Source organism: Solea solea, chromosome 11, assembly GCF_958295425.1.
Source record: "Solea solea chromosome 11, fSolSol10.1, whole genome shotgun sequence".
Classification (NCBI taxonomy): domain Eukaryota; kingdom Metazoa; phylum Chordata; class Actinopteri; order Pleuronectiformes; family Soleidae; genus Solea; species Solea solea.
The window spans coordinates 26,503,336-26,523,191 of NC_081144.1; the positions used below are offsets into that span (position 1 = coordinate 26,503,336).

General features: G+C 40.0%; 1 protein-coding gene across 1 annotated transcript in view; it reads left to right on the plus strand.

Annotated features, from left to right (window-relative positions):
* The window catches only part of lamb2 (laminin, beta 2 (laminin S)), a 52,630-nt gene that overhangs the window by 8,876 nt on the left and 23,898 nt on the right, over window positions 1-19,856 (plus strand). Inside the window, exons 3-7 of the mRNA XM_058642980.1 lie at window positions 11,704-11,876; window positions 12,417-12,552; window positions 16,376-16,449; window positions 16,537-16,725; window positions 17,797-17,860. Coding sequence (XP_058498963.1) covers window positions 11,704-11,876; window positions 12,417-12,552; window positions 16,376-16,449; window positions 16,537-16,725; window positions 17,797-17,860 — 636 coding nt within the window. The remainder of the gene's footprint in view (window positions 1-11,703; window positions 11,877-12,416; window positions 12,553-16,375; window positions 16,450-16,536; window positions 16,726-17,796; window positions 17,861-19,856) is intronic.

Consider the following 19,856-nt stretch of genomic DNA (forward strand, 5'->3'; position numbering starts at 1 on the left):
ATCTGTCACACTTCTACCAATATCTCTTCCATGTCTTATCCAAACAACGGTACTCAAAGTAGGTGCAGCACACACACACACACACACACACACTGGAGCTCTTAGTTCATCACCTGCTAAATCAAGCGAACATTGTGTTCACCCGTCTGTCTAACTGTCTGTTAGTGGGGGCAGAAGCAGCGCTCTTATGTGTCTGTCACATCTCTACCCATATCTCTTGCATGTCTTATCCTAACAACGTCAAAGTAGGCACCGCACACACTGGAGCTCTGTGGTTGTCACCTGCAACACCACAGTTCATCAGATATGTGATGGACAGACAGGGGAATGGAATATCCACTGCTGGGGTCAGAAGGGACGCGTTCAGAGATCTATCTGTCACATTTGGATCCCAACAGCGTCAAAGTCTGAAGCCTGTCAAGCAAACAGTTAGACAGTTATGTGACAGACAGTCAGACAGTCAGACGGACGGACGTTCTTTGCATTTATAGATAGACACCTGTGCCGCCTTCCAGTCCCACACTCGCATCACATCAGGCATGCAGATCATCAGCTGTCTGTCTGTCTGTCTGTCTGCTCACTCCTAACAGGGCAGTCTCTCTCGCTGGCTCTAACCAGTGCTGTCTGTCCCTGCTGCTGTCTGTCTGTCTGTCTGTTGGTTTCCTGCATTGTTTACGCCGGTCCATGTCACAGCAAACTGTGTGTCTCGCTGGCTGCTTCCAGTGGAATGTGACACACTGATGCCACATCCACACTCACACACACTCACACACACTCACACACACTCACACACACACACGGATACAAATGGCTGTTAAATGAAGGGAAAAGCAACATTACACGTCTTTGTAAGATGTCAGAGAACTGTGAGTTTACTGCATCTTACAAAGACATTTGATGTGGGTGCTGTTAATGTAAAACCTTAACGGTTCATGCGGTGTGTAAAATATAGATATGATAAGATATGATAAGATAGTTCTTTATTAGTCACAGCAGCAAAGACGGTAAAGATAAAGGTTTTAAATAATGCACAAGCACTTTTACATCTATGAATGTACAATATAGAGAAATAGCAAAAATAAGACTAAAAGTTAAGGTAAAGTTTGGATATGTTGTTGTTGTTGTTGTTGTTGTTGTTGTTGACGTTGACACTGTCACTGTGGGAGAAGGTAAACTTGAATACACATTAGGTGAAACCATTTTCATTTACCAGATACTGAAGCAGAAAGTCTTAATTTAGTTTATTTATAACTTAAAAGTCACTTGTATGAATTCTTGTCTTTTCATTGACTCAGAATGAGTACATTAATCCCAGGAGCAGGCTCCTCTCTGTGGAGGTGGCCGGTACAGTAGCCCACAATGGACAAACTAAAACAGCTTTTATGAGTTTTAACTCTAAATGAAGGTTCATAAGTTCTCCAGCACACTTGGACGAGACTGTTGAAGACGAGGGATGTTCAGCTGCAACATGAAACCTTCCACACTGTACCTTTAATGCAGTTGTATGTACAGTATTGTAGAAGAACATGTTTTCCTTCAGTATGGAGCTCATATTCTGTCGTAGTCAAAGAATGAATTATGTCGTGAAAGCCTTGAAAAGAAAAGGGAGTATCAGGATGTGGCTAAAGACCAGCAGACATACAGTAGATATGATAAAACTGTGACCCTGAAATCAGACAGACAGAGAGACAGACAGAGAGACTCAGCCCGGTCTGTGTCTCCTGATAATCCTGGTCGACCCCTCTGAGATGCCCTGCAGGCTTCTGTATGTCTGTAGACTCTCTCTCTGGCTCAGAGTCAGGTTTCACCATCTTTTAATGATGTCACGCCTTTTTTTAAACCGTTATCCTAGAATAGGTTTGACAACAGTGGGCGATTTGTCACCTGCCCCGCGGTTAAACAGCTGCCACAGTGATACTGTACACTGACGTTTATACCACCATGTGATAAAAAGGACTTTCCCACGCGACTTCACTGCACAATCACACTATTTTCTATTGTTTTCAACACATCACTCAACAACAGGGGCGTCCAAAGTCCGGCCCGCGGGCAAATCACGGCCCTCGGCCAGATATTGCACGGCCCGCAGCTTCAGTTTTGTGATGGATTATTTACTGAATATGTTTTTTTTAATGGCAGGTGTGAAGCGTGTTTCCACAGACAAATAAACACAGACAGAAAACACACATGAAAGACGACAAGAAAACCGATGATTATACACAATCAGACATCTGCTCTGCCTCTCCGCCTCCTCCACACACACACACACACACACACCTTTGATTGTGTGCCAAAAGTTTCCAGAGTAGATATCAAGTTGTGACTGGTCTGTGCTGTGTCGCTGTCGTTCTCCTCTCACCATCACACTGACCATCTGACCTCCTCACTCACGTCCTCTCAACCAGTCACAGTTTCATAGATAAGGATGAGGATGTTTCTTTCCTTTTTTGTTGTCTCTGTCACATTTGTCTCTGCTGACACTGAAACTCATTTTAGCCATTTATCATCAAATCTGCACCTGCTGAAGTCTATGACACCTTGAGAACATGTTCTCTACTCTATCTCACTGTTGGACATCATGGAAATGAAAGTTTGTTAACTGCTCAGTCTTCCACACCAAAGTCCATAGAGAAAATCAGCGTTTTTATCTTGCAGGGACACAAGTGCTGCTGGTCTACTGCTGCCTTAGTTGATCAGTTTAGGTCACTTACGTAAATTTGAATGAAGGATTTTCAAAGTATTCACAAAATAACACGTCTGAACTTAGTGAAGGAGGCAGTGGGTGGCTGAGTAACTCCTGTGTGCTGTGACGTAAAATCACAGATTTTCTCTATGGGGTTTGGTGCAGGGAGTGAGCAGGTTCAGTTCAACAGTGAGCAAATGAGGTGAACATGTTCTTAAGACATTGTTAAGTCGGAGTAGATGACAGTGATACAACTTTTTCACTTGCGATACGATATCAGCACAAATCATACATACTTTAATGACATGTTTTGTAGTGTGTAATGTTAGAATAGGCTTGATCAAGTGATATTACTTAAACAGAGAACACTAGTATGAGAAAAACTGCCCCGTTTATTATTAACCAATGGTTACATCAATTTTAACCTTCAACATAAGAATATTGGATTTTTTGCCATGTTCATTTCATACAGTCTATGGTTCATTTCATCAGGAGGAAAGTACCAAGTGCTAATGGGGGTGTTTTCAGAGCACCTGTGTTTCTTCAGAGAACACCCCCCTTGTTTTCACTATTTTGGATTAGCCCAACCCACACGAGTGAGTGACTCGTGCCGCAGGTAAACCCGGAGCCCGGGGACACACACTGTTGTTATGATCATGTGATCTACATGCATCCAACACGCAGAGCCCATGTGATCACAACGGGCGCTGCTGGATATAAGAGCTGGAGCGGAATGGACTGTTGTATTGGAGATTTTAGAGTCAGTCCGATTTAATCGGATGGGGACATTCCCGGTCTCTACCTCAGACAAACACACTTGAAAACATCTTCGTATCTCTCAGATTCACCCTTTGTGAAGTGACCAAGTGCACACTTGATGCTTTCATTCACACGTTCATGTGTTAGTTAGGCTTGAGTGTGAGTCAAGTGCTGCGCGCGCCTCGTGGCGATAACACTGTCATTGTGACCAAGTGTGTGTTTTAACTGCCGCTGTAGACGTGTGTGTTTGTAAGTCGTATCAAGTTCACTTCACTGGCACAGACTCTGGAGTCCACGTACGGGCAAACACAGGTTCTTCTCTGTGAACGCCTCCTCCACACAGTTCCCAGCAGGCCTCCTCCTGTCATGACCTCATCGCAGTGTCGGTGATTATATAGCGTGTCTCAGTCCTGAGAGAGTCCAGATACAGTCACCTGTTTTTCTTCATGCCTGGCAGCATTAAGTGGGTGATGATGGCAGACGCACACCAATCATTGAAGCTGGCATCGTGGGATAGATTTATAATCAGTCCACTTCACTTCTCGCGCGTGTGTGCTTTATTACATGAAATATTTGAAAGGTTTGGCTTCACAACAAAGTGCGTAATCATCCATCGACCTACAAATTAACATTGAGTGCAAACACTGACATGTAAATATCACAATATTAAACCCAACATCTACATGAAAAGGCCAGAACATATCACTTGAATGTTGAATTGTGTCATTCACTTAAATACAGAGCTATATTAAGTCAAATAAAAGAAAATATACATAACTATATATAATAATAGAAATATAACAAATCTTTCTACTCCAATGACCTCATTTGTGACGCATCTGTTACCAGAAGGTGGCAGCAGCAGCAGTTATTATTAAATGGACTTCCTGTGATGTGTGTTTGCAGAGTGATAACATTTATGAGGTTTCTTGAATGCACCTCGAAGTTACCGACTCTCACTGTAAGCTGGAGAGCAAATTCTTCAAAGTCTTTGAAACATTCAATGTTTCCCACATCCCAATCGACCTGTTTCCATTTCCCCTCAATCACGATCGACTTTCTGTGAGTGCTTTATCTTGTGATGTACAAAACCACACAGTGGTACCATCACTAATGGTAGAGCTAATAAACAGAAATTAAAACGAGTGAATGGACTGTAAGCAACTTAAAATTATAAGAGGTTATTGCACATGTGCATATAAGAGATTGAATTTATTCTTTTAACAGGAAACATATGTAGATAACCTTGTACTTAACCTGTTGCAGCAGGCTGTGACCTGGAGGTTTAAACTGTGTCAGCGTGGATGTCTCACACTTGGGAATGTGAATTTAAAAACCCTTTTAATGGGATTCACAGTAGGTGTTTAGTATGTAGCAGAATGTATGAGCCGAGGGAGGGAGGAAGGATTAGAAACATCTGTGGTTAGCAGACTGAAGATTGACAGTTTCCCAAACTCCTCATTCCACATTTTTAATTGCTACAGAGAGAGAGCGAGCGATCGTATGGAGTGTAGGAGGAAAGACTCATCAGGGCGTCCAGTGGAATCTTCTGCAGGTTGTCATGAGAAGCTTATTAGGTTTATTTTAACTCCCACACAGACAGAGCTACTCAATCTCAGCCAAACTGACTTCACCCGAAATAATCTGAACTCCCGTTTTGAAGCTTCAAGACTCGTGATTCTACAAACAGAAGTTCAGAGGCTCCTATTGGACAATTACAGCTGTCAATCACACTGGTGTCCACTTTTTTTACGGCCTACGGTCACACCAAGGCACCTGTGAGAGAACACTTTCACTTCACATGAAACAAGTCTTTCTTTTATTGTTTTTTCTAGCATCTCAACCTTTGTGTGATCTGCATTGGTTAGTGTCCAGATTTAGCCTGTTGCTGCGACTCCCCGCCCCCCGTCACGTTCATTCATTAGGCCTCCTGTGGACAACAGAGACTGTTAACCCTGCAGGATTTCCTTTAAAAAACCTTTCCTTTTTACTCAATGGTGTCCCAACATAGAAGGAGAGTGAGTGTGTGTGTGTGTGTGTGTGTGTGTGTGTGTGTGTGTGTGTGTGTGTGTGTGTGTGTGTGTGTGTGTGCGTGCGTCACTCAACAGCTCCCCCATAAACCCTTTGTACCTTGTTGCTCTTGACCTCTCAGTCATCCAGGTCATAATCAGTGGAGTTGAGAGGCTTCTTGTGACTAACGAGTGGGAAGAACCAGGTCTTTAACCTCTGATGTGGATACCGGTTTAGAGAGTTGTTAAGTTGAATGATGCAGATCATGAAATCTTAAAATCAATTCTAAAATGTACAGGGAGCCAATGGAGTGAAGCCAAGACTGTAGTCATGTGATGTCGTCTGTTAAAGGTGACATGGAATGCTCGTATCGTTAGTCATGGAGGTCTACTTACATATATTAACTTGTTTTCATGGTCACGTATATGTTAGTTATGGAGGTCTACTTACATATATTAACTTGTTTTCATGGTCACATATATGTTAGTTATGGAGGTCTACTTACATATATTAACTTGTTTTCATGGTCACGTATATGTTAGTTATGGAGGTCTACTTACATATATTAACTTGTTTTCATGGTCACACATATGTTAGTTATGGAGGTCTACTTACATATATTAACTTGTTTTCATGGTCACATATATGTTAGTTATGTAGGTCTACTTACATATATTAACTTGTTTTCATGGTCACACATATGTTAGTTATGGAGGTCTACTTACATATATTAACTTGTTTTCATGGTCACGTATATGTTAGTTATGGAGGTCTACTTAGATATATTAACTTGTTTTCATGGTCACATATATGTTAGTTATGGAGGTCTACTTACATATATTAACTTGTTTTCATGGTCACATATATGTTAGTTATGGAGGTCTACTTACATATATTAACTTGTTTTCACGGTCACGTATATGTTAGTTATGGAGGTCTACTTACATATATTAACTTGTTTTCATGGTCACGTATATGTTAGTTATGGAGGTCTACTTACATATATTAACTTGTTTTCATGGTCATATATGTTAGTTATGGAGGTCTACTTACATATATTAATATATTAACTTGTTTTCATGGTCACGTTTATGTTAGTTATGGAGGTCTACTTACATATATTAACTTGTTTCCATGGTCACGTATATGTTAGTTATGGAGGTCTACTTACATATATTAACTTGTTTTCATGGTCATATATGTTAGTTATGGAGGTCTACTTACATATATTAACTTGTTTTCATGGTCATATATGTTAGTTATGGAGGTCTACTTACATATATTAACTTGTTTTCATGGTCACACATATGTTAGTTATGGAGGTCTACTTACATATATTAACTTGTTTTCATGGTCACATATATGTTAGTTATGTAGGTCTACTTACATATATTAACTTGTTTTCATGGTCACACATATGTTAGTTATGGAGGTCTACTTACATATATTAACTTGTTTTCATGGTCACGTATATGTTAGTTATGGAGGTCTACTTACATATATTAACTTGTTTTCATGGTCATATATGTTAGTTATGGAGGTCTACTTACATATATTAATATATTAACTTGTTTTCATGGTCACGTTTATGTTAGTTATGGAGGTCTACTTACATATATTAACTTGTTTCCATGGTCACGTATATGTTAGTTATGGAGGTCTACTTACATATATTAACTTGTTTTCATGGTCACGTATATGTTAGTTATGGAGGTCTACTTACATATATTAACTTGTTTTCACGGTCACGTATATGTTAGTTATGGAGGTCTACTTACATATATTAACTTGTTTTCACGGTCACGTATATGTTAGTTATGGAGGTCTACTTACATATATTAACTTGTTTTCATGGTCACGTATATGTGAGTTATGGAGGTCTACTTACATATATTAACTTGTTTCCACGGTCACGTATATGTTAGTTATGGAGGTCTACTTACATATATTAACTTGTTTCCACGGTCACGTATATGTTAGTTATGGAGGTCTACTTACATATATTAACTTGTTTTCACGGTCACGTATATGTTAGTTATGGAGGTCTACTTACATATATTAACTTGTTTTCACGGTCACGTATATGTTAGTTATGGAGGTCTACTTACATATATTAACTTGTTTTCACGGTCACGTATATGTGAGTTATGGAGGTCTACTTACATATATTAACTTGTTTCCATGGTCACGTATATGTTAGTTATGGAGGTCTACTTACATATATTAACTTGTTTTCATGGTCACGTATATGTTAGTTATGGAGGTCTACTTACATATATTAACTTGTTTCCATGGTCACGTATATGTTAGTTATGGAGGTCTACTTACATATATTAACTTGTTTTCATGGTCACGTACATGTTAGTTATGGAGGTCTACTTACATATATTAACTTGTTTTCACGGTCACGTATATGTTAGTTATGGAGGTCTACTTACATATATTAACTTGTTTTCACGGTCACGTATATGTTAGTTATGGAGGTCTACTTACATATATTAACTTGTTTTCACGGTCACGTATATGTTAGTTATGGAGGTCTACTTACATATATTAACTTGTTTTCATGGTCACGTACATGTTAGTTATGGAGGTCTACTTACATATATTAACTTGTTTTCATGGTCACACATATATGTTAGTTATGGAGGTCTACTTACATATATTAACTTGTTTTCATGGTCACGTATATGTTAGTTATGGAGGTCTACTTACATATATTAACTTGTTTTCATGGTCACGTACATGTTAGTTATGGAGGTCTACTTACATATATTAACTTGTTTTCATGGTCACGTATATGTTAGTTATGGAGGTCTACTTACATATATTAACTTGTTTTCATGGTCACGTATATGTTAGTTATGGAGGTCTACTTACATATATTAACTTGTTTTCATGGTCACGTATATGTTAGTTATGGAGGTCTACTTACATATATTAACTTGTTTTCATGTTCACGTATATGTTAGTTATGGAGGTCTACTTACATATATTAACTTGTTTTCATGGTCACGTATATGTTAGTTATGGAGGTCTACTTACATATATTAACTTGTTTTCACGGTCACGTATATGTTAGTTATGGAGGTCTACTTACATATATTAACTTGTTTTCATGGTCACGTATATGTTAGTTATGGAGGTCTACTTACATATATTAACTTGTTTTCATGGTCAAATATATGTTAGTTATGGAGGTCTACTTACATATATTAACTTGTTTTCACGGTCACGTATATGTTAGTTATGGAGGTCTACTTACATATATTAACTTGTTTTCACGGTCACGTATATGTTAGTTATGGAGGTCTACTTACATATATTAACTTGTTTTCACGGTCACGTATATGTTAGTTATGGAGGTCTACTTACATATATTAACTTGTTTTCACGGTCACGTATATGTTAGTTATCGAGGTCTACTTACATATATTAACTTGTTTTCATGGTCACGTATATGTTAGTTATGGAGGTCTACTTACATATATTAACTTGTTTTCACGGTCACGTATATGTTAGTTATGGAGGTCTACTTACATATATTAACTTGTTTTCATGGTCACGTATATGTGAGTTATGGAGGTCTACTTACATATATTAACTTGTTTCCATGGTCACGTATATGTTAGTTATGGAGGTCTACTTACATATATTAACTTGTTTTCATGGTCACATATATGTGAGTTATGGAGGTCTACTTACATATATTAACTTGTTTTCATGGTCACATATATGTTAGTTATGGAGGTCTACTTACATATATTAACTTGTTTTCATGGTCACATATATGTTAGTTATGGAGGTCTACTTACATATATTAACTTGTTTCCATGGTCACGTACATGTTAGTTATGGAGGTCTACTTACATATATTAACTTGTTTTCACGGTCACGTATATGTTAGTTATGGAGGTCTACTTACATATATTAACTTGTTTTCACGGTCACGTATATGTTAGTTATGGAGGTCTACTTACATATATTAACTTGTTTTCATGGTCACGTACATGTTAGTTATGGAGGTCTACTTACATATATTAACTTGTTTCCATGGTCACGTACATGTTAGTTATGGAGGTCTACTTACATATATTAACTTGTTTTCATGGTCACACATATATGTTAGTTATGGAGGTCTACTTACATATATTAACTTGTTTTCATGGTCACGCATATGTTAGTTATGGAGGTCTACTTACATATATTAACTTGTTTTCATGGTCACGTATATGTTAGTTATGGAGGTCTACTTACATATATTAACTTGTTTTCATGGTCACGTATATGTTAGTTATGGAGGTCTACTTACATATATTAACTTGTTTTCATGGTCACGTATATGTTAGTTATGGAGGTCTACTTACATATATTAACTTGTTTTCATTGTCACATATATATTAGTTATGTAGGTCTACTTACATATATTAGCTTGTTTTCATGGTCACATATATGTTAGTTATGGAGGTCTACTTACATATATTAACTTGTTTTCATTGTCACATATATATTAGTTATGGAGGTCTACTTACATATATTAACTTGTTTTCATTGTCACATATATATTAGTTATGTAGGTCTACTTACATATATTAGCTTGTTTTCATGGTTAAAATCCTCCTAGTCGCTGCAAACGAGCCGATCAAAATTCCTCCTCACTGACACTCTCGTTAGCCGCGCTGTTTCAGACCAAAACCACACCCCCAGAAGGTGGACTGTCCTGTGATTGGCCAGGTACCTGGATGTGACGTAATAGATAGGTCAGCTCTCAGATACACAGCTCCCCCTCTGGCACGGTGGATGCTCTGCATCTCAGCAGCTACAACGAGAATAGTTCTTCTTCTTCTGCGGTTGAATGTACGCAACCGGATGTGCCCGGACTAGTGCCCGCACCAGGAGGCGCTACGGTGGTGAGAGGAGTGGTGAGGTTTACTGATGACATCATCAACATACGGAAGTGCTGTTCCGCTTCTCAGAGCCCAGGAAAACAATAAAAGCCTATTTTCTCAGCAGTGGCTGAACTGTTTGTTCTGAAACTTTAGGGTTTCATAAACGAGGTAATGACGCAGATACACACACAAACGCAGTGTTAGTTGGACCTTCTGGTCTATGTCGCCTTTAAAACCAGTGAGAAGCCAGGCTGCTGAGGTCTGAACCAGCTGGAGGCGGGAGAGGGATTTATGATTGATGACGGTTAGAAGGGAGTTGCAGAGAATATGAGGGTGTGAACTACTTCTCTCTAGGTCAGGCTGTGATAGAAAAGTATGACAAATATCCATTAAAAAAATCTATTTAACCAGGATATAGTAAATAATAAATGAGCCCAACAGTATATTAAATGGCTTCTCAACCAATAGTCTAGAACATATACGGTACCTGTAGCTAGTCTCCCCAATACAGTATATAGTCTACTTTTTCCAGCATCTTTTAAGTAGTTTTGAGTTGTTGTTTGAGATTAAATTGAGAAAAAAAAATGTAATCTTACCCTAAATGTAAAATCTAGAGATCTTTGGAGGAGCAGGATGCCACTCTCTGTCTGAGTCTTTCTGCCTTTCATGATTTCAAACTCTTCATCAGCGTGAGATGATGGGATGGGATGTGGATGTTTTGCATGTGCAGGAGGCTGCGCCGTGTCACTGACGGTGTGGAGAGCAGATCAGATCAAAGGTGCAGTGTGTGATGGTCGTTGTAAGTGGAGCTTTGAGCTTGGATGTGTGGGTGTATGAGGTACAGACACATCGTCAGCGGCACTGACTCTGGACTCAGACTCCGACACGGACGCTCAACGACAAACACGAGGAGATCGTGTCTGTGATCGTTTAAGAACACGTGAGGCACTGTTTTCCTGCTAGAAACGTGGTTAATCTGAACATAGGATTTAAAACACTGAAGTCCGAAAATAACATATTTTAACTTACTAATGGAGGCAGCAGAGGGATTAACAACTCCTGTGTGACGTGATGTTAAATCAACGTTTTCTCAATGGAGTTTGGTGCAGGGAGTGAGTGATCTAGAAACTTAAGGTTTATAGTGGCTTTTTTTTCCATATGTCACCCTATCCATGTTTAAAAGACTTAATAAGAGCTGCTGTAAATTCCATTTACAGATTATCTTCAAATTATTCACCCCATTATGCTTCAGGGAATGCACTTGATTAGACGTACTCACCATCGTGCAGTTTTCCTTCCTCAGGAAGCGATAAGATCGTAGAACGATGAAGTCAGTAGATAATGTGGATGATGTCTCCACAGCCCTGGCTGCTGCTGCTGTTGTCCAGGAGCCCGACCACAGTCACGGCTGTGCCCACGGCAGCTGCTACCCGGCAACGGGAGACTTGCTGGTGGGTCGAGAGAAGAACCTGAAGGCCTCGTCCACATGTGGGATGAGGAGGAAGGAGCCGTACTGTATCGTCAGTCACCTGCAGGTAGGACAATCTGTCTCGTTTTCAGCAGGATGTCAAACACACTTACAAACGAGCAGTAAGACACTACAAGATACAAGTAGATCAATACTAGGATTAAAAAACCTCATCATACTATCTTTGGGAATTACTGACTCAGCATTTTATACCAGAGAACATGTTGTGTTGTGTATTTAGAAGTCAGAATTTCGCCCACTTACGTCAAATTTCCAACTTCACCAACATGCAAAAAATGACAATAAAATGACAAGTTCCGCTTCTAAACAAACGTACGGTTAAGTCGCTCTCATTGGTTACTGCGGGGTTTCTGCTCACGCCTCCAATCGTTCAAGTCGTGAATATCAAACGTGATTAATACTTAGGATTTGAAAACGGTCAGACTCTGATGACATTAACATGGCGTCTGTTAATCCCTCACACGACAGGATCATTTGGCTTGATAATCTGGTCAAGGATCTTGTAGGAAAGTCACTTTAAAAAAAAACTAGCGTTCAATGTTCATGTTCTTTTCTCTTTGACCCTTTGACCATGTGACCCCTGAAGGACGAGAAGAAGTGTTTCGAATGCGACTCCAGGCGACCTTACGACCCCGTCTACAACACCATCAACCACCGGATAGAGAACGTGATCACCACCTTCAAACCTCACCGCAAGAAGTCCTGGTGGCAGTCTGAGAACGGTGAGCAGAACCCTGGGAGTGAGGGGGTCAGTGAGCGGGTCAGTGAGGGGGTCAGTGAGCGGCGGAGGTCCAGTAGTGTCCATCCACGCTCAGTTTCCTGCCAAAGCACCATCTGAGAATAGTTTTCTAAAGTCTTTGCTTTAAGTACAGAGCTGCAATGAGAGTGGACTCTTTCATCTCTCCTTACATTCTGTGGTGAATTATTTGAAGTCTGTAATTATGAACTAAATATTTGTTGATCTCTGATCTTCTGAACATGTCAGAAATCATGTTCAACACAGCAATGTTTTCAAAAGCTTTTTGAATTGTAATCTTAATTCATTTGAGGGCTTGGGAGTGTATTTTTATACCGTCTCACATGAGTTATAAATAAAGTTATAAATAGTGTCCCAGCTTCATTTACATGTACAAGTTTAGTTTAGTCTTTAAAGCGTGAACAGATAACAAACCTCTGTCGGTCATATGACAAATGATGCCATAAATATTTGTTAGTGTCAAACATACGGTCTGCAGGCCAGAACTGGCCCACCAGAGGGTTAGATCCGGCCCGCAGGATGAATTTGTGAACATTATATCCTATATTTTTCAGTTCCAGACACCTGTGACGTCATATTTTGTGACTTTGTTCATCCACTGTTTAGTTTGTTTGTACTGACAAGTCTTCCCGATTATTACTAAACTAATGATTTGCACTGTGATCTGTAGGTTATAATACACATGTGCAGACTTAGGCATAATATTGTTAAAATAGCACTTATTTTAGTGTAAAACAAAGGGAAACATTTGGAGATCTTGTTGTTCAGAAGTTCTTATTGTGTCTTATTAGAGAGAGGAGCAGATGTAAGAAGATCAATGCAGAAATTGTTTATTTGGAAAAAGAACAAGATTCCATTTGTACAAGCTTGAAAAAGCAACTACACACACACACACATGCACACATGCACACGCTGGTCCTCTGAGCGGCTTAATAACAGGGTTGAAGCTCTTGTGTCTCGACATAGAGGAAAAAATGTGAGGATAGGAGAAAGAAAGAAAGGTTTTTCCGTCTTCTTATGTGTTAAGTTGGGATTAATTTTATATTAGCGGCGATAACTGAGCAGAAGTCACACAAAATAGAGTTTGTAGGTTTTATTTAAATTTTTGTTCGTAAAAACAAGCCAAGAGAAGCTTAACTGAACTGTGACCGTGTGACGTATTTCCAAAGTCCTTTTTTACCTCAGTGAGCGTCTGATCGTCTCGGCCGCCTCGCGACTGCAGAGCTTTGTGTGGAGTCTGGACTAACGGCCACGCTTCTGTCCTGGTGTTCCAGTGATGACAGCACCGTCCATCGCTGCACCACCAGAATAGAACAGACACTAGCAGAAGAAGATGAAGATGAAGAAGAAGGAGCACAGGAAGTGTAGAAAAGTATTTTTACGACCAGCTTTGTGACATTTCTCTGCTGGTGCACAGTGGTCCACTTTGACATGGATCACACTGGTTTGATTGTGTGCACTCGCTAATTGGAATGGGAGCTTTCCTGCGACTGCAGGCCCACAAATATTCATTATAGAGAGTGCAAGTGTGTCCCAGAGGGAAACAGGTGTGTGTGTGTGTGTGTGTGTGTGTCATTATGTTTTAATGTTTATGACTTTCCACAAAACCTGCCCTGTTCAAAACAAAAAGCCTCTTTTCCTCTCTCCTCTCACTGAGTCACTCCCTTCCTTGTCTTTCCTTCCTGTGCCTTTGCCAGCTGTTGAATTGTGGTCTATTGTTTTCACGTACAATTGTTCCTATAGTTAGGAAGTCAGGAGAAATCGACCAGCCACACTAATCTTCATTTATTTAGTCCACCCTTTAATAAAAGTGACGTTCTCTTAGCTGTTGGCTCATAGAATGAGAGGAAGAATCCAGCACAGCAACATCAGTGATGCTCTGATGTAGTTTGAGCTTTGCCGTCTTTCATGTAGAAAATGGAAGGATGCTTTCCACGGACCCGGCGTGCGTTAGTGGGAAATCATAGCTCAAATCATGGTTTTAAATAACACATTAAGGCTCATACCTAATTCACTTCAATTCAGTTTTATTTGTATAGAACCAAATCACAACATACATTATCTCAAGGCTCTGTACATAGACAACATCATCAAGAGCAGAGAAACACAACAGTTCACACAACGAGCACTAAAACACTAAAACTTCAAGTTTGATATACTTAATTATAAATGACATGAATTGATAACCCTGTGTTTTAAACTCTTGCTGGAATATAAAACAATCACACACAACAAACTCCGTATTCCGTATAATTAGGATCTGAAGATACAATTTGTTAAATGTTAAATGGTTATTATCGGAATATTGTTGTACGTTTACGTTGGTTTAGAAGTCGTCTTCAACGAGCAGAAAAAAAGAAACACACTTTCACGTCAGCTGTGCTCGGAGCCACCAATGTATTTACTTTTTAACGTAGTGGTGGAGCGGAGACGCATTGGAGACTGCAACCACTGATAACAGTCATCTCGGGTGTATTTATACCTGTTGATGAACGCAGATTTCCGACAACCTCGCCACCCCTGAGATGGTTTGATCACACACACACCTGTCAGTGTAAGCTTTCATGACGGGGCGTGAACGTCTTTTCAATGACTACATGTGTCAGGAAAGCAGCGTGTGCCACACACGTTCACACACATTCACACTTTCATCACCTGCAAATGTTAAATGTGGGGATTCCCCCAGGATAGCGGGATGAGAGCAGGACAGTGATTTGGTAAAACATGTAATTGTGGTAGCATCTGGAAACAGTGTTGTATATTTTTAATTTATGAAGCAGATGAAAGAGCTTGTGTTGTGTGAGTTGTCTTCATAGCACTCATTTCAAAATCACAGTGTCACGCGGCGCGGATTTTAAGTGTCCGTATGGCGGAGTGGAGGGGAAGTCCTCCCGGCTTTGTACTGAACAAAGAACATGAGTGTAAGTGAGTGGCCTTTGAGAATGTGTTGTGTTCTGCAGCTCAGGAAGTGTGTGTGGGCTTTTTTCCGACGTTTGCCTGCTCCATATTTCTCCTGCCAAAACCCGATGTCTTTTCCAGTGGAGATGCCAGTCCTCGCGCCAAGAGCACGGCGGCTACTTCACTTACCGTCACAAACAACAACTGTATTAGTCTGCAGTTTTGTCATAAATGAAAGGTAGATTAGGTTTTCGGACGTTTTAATCTCTATCGTTACTTTAGGTGCCCTTATCTTGCACTTAGCACAAAGCGCAATACTAAGTTATTGTTAGTATTGTTAGTCCTTCCTCATCATTTTTGTTTCTACCAGAACCAAAATCTCAAGACTTTTGTGGCTCACTGCAATTTAGTTTTCTGGTTTTCTTTGGAGGTTTGACCTCTGCATCACCTTTTTTAAAAACACAGTTTAAAATTTAGGAGGCCGTCTAAATGGGTACTACGGTAAAATTAAACTAGAACTGTGTCCAGTTCCGATCTCACAGCCTTGTGCACCAATGCCATTGTTTACGTCTTATAAACTACTAAACTGTTGGCAGCATAACCAGCCATTTTACAAAGATAATACTCCAACTCTGTAAACAGTATTCTGATCCATTTGAAGACAGAATAAACAACCTATGATGTGATTCGGTTTATTTACATTTGTACAGTCCCCTATTAGCATTCAAAGGTTTTGACCATATTGAATTGAACGTTTAAAATCTTCTGATATCTGACCCAACCCAGTCTTTGCCTGCAGATGTCAGTTATGGAGGCTCATTTCATTGTACTCATGAGTTGTGGAATAAAGTTGTTGTTTTTGTCTAAATTAAACAAACTGTCTCTTTTAGGAAAGTCTGACGTCTTCATCCAGTTGGATCTGGAAGCAGAGTTTCATTTCACCCACTTGATTATGACCTTCAAGGTAAGAACATTAACAATATAAAAGCATGGGATTTACAAGCATCTGTTGTGAGAGTCTGTTGTGATGTGACGTGTTGTTACGTGACAGACGTTCCGTCCCGCGGCCATGCTGATCGAGCGCTCGTCAGACTTCGGTCGCACCTGGCAGATCTACCGCTACTTTTCCCACGACTGCGCGACCACGTTCCCCGGAATCTCCCAGGGTCCTTTGCGTAACATTAACGACGTCGTCTGTGAGACGCGTTATTCGGATATTGAGCCGTCAACAGAGGGGGAGGTGAGTGACTCATTTGAGGAATGACACAAAATCACAAGTGCAAAGTTGTTTTTCACCAGCGATTTCACTGTGTTTCACTTGTTGCACAATATAATTTTAATAAATAAAATAGAAATGTGTCACACGTTGATTTTCATGTGAAATGAAGGTGTTTTGGTACAAAAGAAAAGTCACATCTAATTTTATGGCCATAAAATTTATTTATTTTTCCATTGTTAGTGGAAAAATAAAGTGATTTGAATTTGAGTTTGAATTATATTTACTGACCCCCTGCAGCGTCATTCATCTTGAAACATGGAAGAACAGATTCAGCCACTTCTGAAAAGGCTCACGTAATAAAACCTACACCTACTTAAGTCTATGATATCTTAAGAATATATCTGCTGCTTTATCTCAACATTAGAAAACCTTTTTTGACTGGAAAATGAAGTTTGTCTTGCTTCATAAACTGCTCACTTTCCTGCACCAAAGTCCATAGAGAAAATCACAGATTTTAAAGGAGTTTTTCATCCACTGCTGCCTCCATCTGTAAGTTCAAATGTGTTATTTTTGAGACTTCAGTGTTTAAATCACAAAAACACAAAATAATGCAGCAGTAGAGCAGCAGCTCCTGCGTCACAGCGAGCTAAAAATGCAGATTTTCTCAGTGGACTTTGGTGCTGGAGAAAGAGCGGCTTACAAACTTCATTTTCCAGTCAGCAAAAGCGAGATAATGCAGCAAACATATTCTTAAACTATCATAGTGTCAAGCAGGCATATGTTTTATTAAGTGAGCCCTTTGTTAGTAAGTGATTAAAACACGTTTTAAGCTACTTCTTGATGGACCTCCATAAAAGCACACTTTAAACACCTGATGTATCACTTAAAGGCCATTCTTCAACAGATTCTGCATTTAAAATCATTTTAAAGCAAAATATAACTTAAAACAGCTCAAAGATTCAAAACTGCAGATAAAGCTTAACATTTTACATTTACATTATATTTATGTTACATATACTTTTAGATTTAAAAGCTGAATTACATTTTCCAGGCTAATGTGTGTGTGTGTGTGTGTGTGTGTGTGTGGCTTAGGTGATCTACAGAGTGTTGGATCCATCCATCAGGATTGAGGATCCGTACAGCCCGAGCATCCAGAGTGAGTCACACTAACAAACTGGTTCCTGCTGCCAAGAACGTCCACAGCACTGTCACACTGATGATAAGTCAGAACCTCAAACCTCAAGTCAAAAAAGAACTTTTAAGAGCTTGACAGCAGTGGCTGATCACATGTTGTCACACATATTGTGGTATAAACCAAGCTATAATGTGCGGTGTCACAAAAAAAACGGTTTTTACTCGTACATTTGTCACCTCACATCAAACCGTACACAGTGAGCTCTTGTTATCCAGCCGTGACACATGGTTACGGACTGTAACAGCTCGTCTCTCTGGGGTGTGAAACATGGCCCTGCTGTGTGGAAGTCATGGAGAGAGATGTAAAAAACAGCTGTTTCTCTCCCACACAGCCTCGCTGTCCTGGTCTTCATGTTTAGACTGGCAGGACATTAGAGATTTTCCCAGAAACCCAAGCTCTGCTCCCTCTATGCAGCAGCAGCAGCAGCAGCAGCAGCAGCAGCAGCAGCAGCAGCAGCAGCAGTGGCAGAGGTTGACTTGTTCTCTTGGTAAAGGTCTCGATGTAAATGACCCCGTCATGTCGACGTCTGACTCTTTTCACAGCTGAACCATCAGTGTTTACTCTCTTGGCTGTTGTCAGGACAATGAATCACCAACACACACACACCTTGTGTACAATGTTTTGCTCTGAATTGAAGCATTTCCTCTTCCAAATTGGAGGAAAATAACACCAATCATGACCCTGACGCTAACCTTTACCATCTCCAAGGCAAAGCATTTGACTATCACTGTGATTCGGGGGGTAAAATAGATGGTTTTGTTTGGATTAACATACAAATTGAAATGATTTAACAACGTCACGTAAGCGTGACTTTCTGCCTCCATGGTTTCTGTTACACTTCCAACGACTCACAGCTGATCAACTGTGTCCTGCAGCAGTGTTTTCATTAACCATTCCTCCAAATACTCCTTTATATGGAATAATAAGTTAGAAAATGCAAATGTAAAAATGTCTCTGCTACATTCAAACCACACACAACTCTCTCTCTCAGTGTAGCAGTGTTAAGTTTTTGTCTCTGTGGCCTTCCTGAAGAAGCACACAGCTCATGTAAAGCTTCATTCCACACCACTATGACTAAAAACACATAAAGACACACCCATGAAAATGTTCAAGAGAGGATTCTACTATTAAAAATAACCTTTTTTTTTTTTTTTAAATGCGTGCTCTGCAAAGCAAACCAAGTTCTCCCCAAACAATTGCCGGACGAAAGCCATGTTCCCACCCAGTGGAATGGTTCACTTCCATTGTTCCATTCTTTGGTACCCTTCCCTGTGGGCACCAGAGTAAAATGGTATGGTTGGCGTAAATATCGCATGGAAGAGGCAAATGTCCGCCGTCTATTCTCTAAACACAGAGGTCGACGTCTTATTGAGAAAAACAGCCACAACTGAGCTACTGGATGTCCTCTGTTGTTGTCCGTTGTGTTGAGTTTGTTGTTGTTGCACCTGAACCAGTCACACATGATACCAGTGACTTTACAGAAGCTCTGTAGAAAACATGGGAAGATTTCTTTCTGGGGTCACAGACGTTTACGTTTCAGTGATTACTCAGAAGTCCACACGGGACAATAGAGGTTCTTGGAGCCTGAAATACCCCCCAAAAACTTTCCCCAGGGACCCATCCCACGGTCCCGACCCAGTTATAGCAAATGACGGCAATTTTGGTCTCATACCTTCATGATCCCTCGAGGATGAATCCTCATGACTTGAGGACGAAAGCTCTTTTTATTCATATTCAGTCATTATGAACTAAAACAGCCCTCTACCTCTTACTTGGCTCACTGTATGTGTTCATCTAGAAAGGAGTGGTCACACATACGCATGGTTCCAGGCCTTGGCCTGTTGAAAGCTGCTTTTAGGCTGCAGCAGTTGGTGCTAACTGATATGGAGGCCTGTTTTCCAGTCTACTGTTACGACATGAGGAGGAACAGACAGTGGCACAGTGTAGTGGAGCTGCG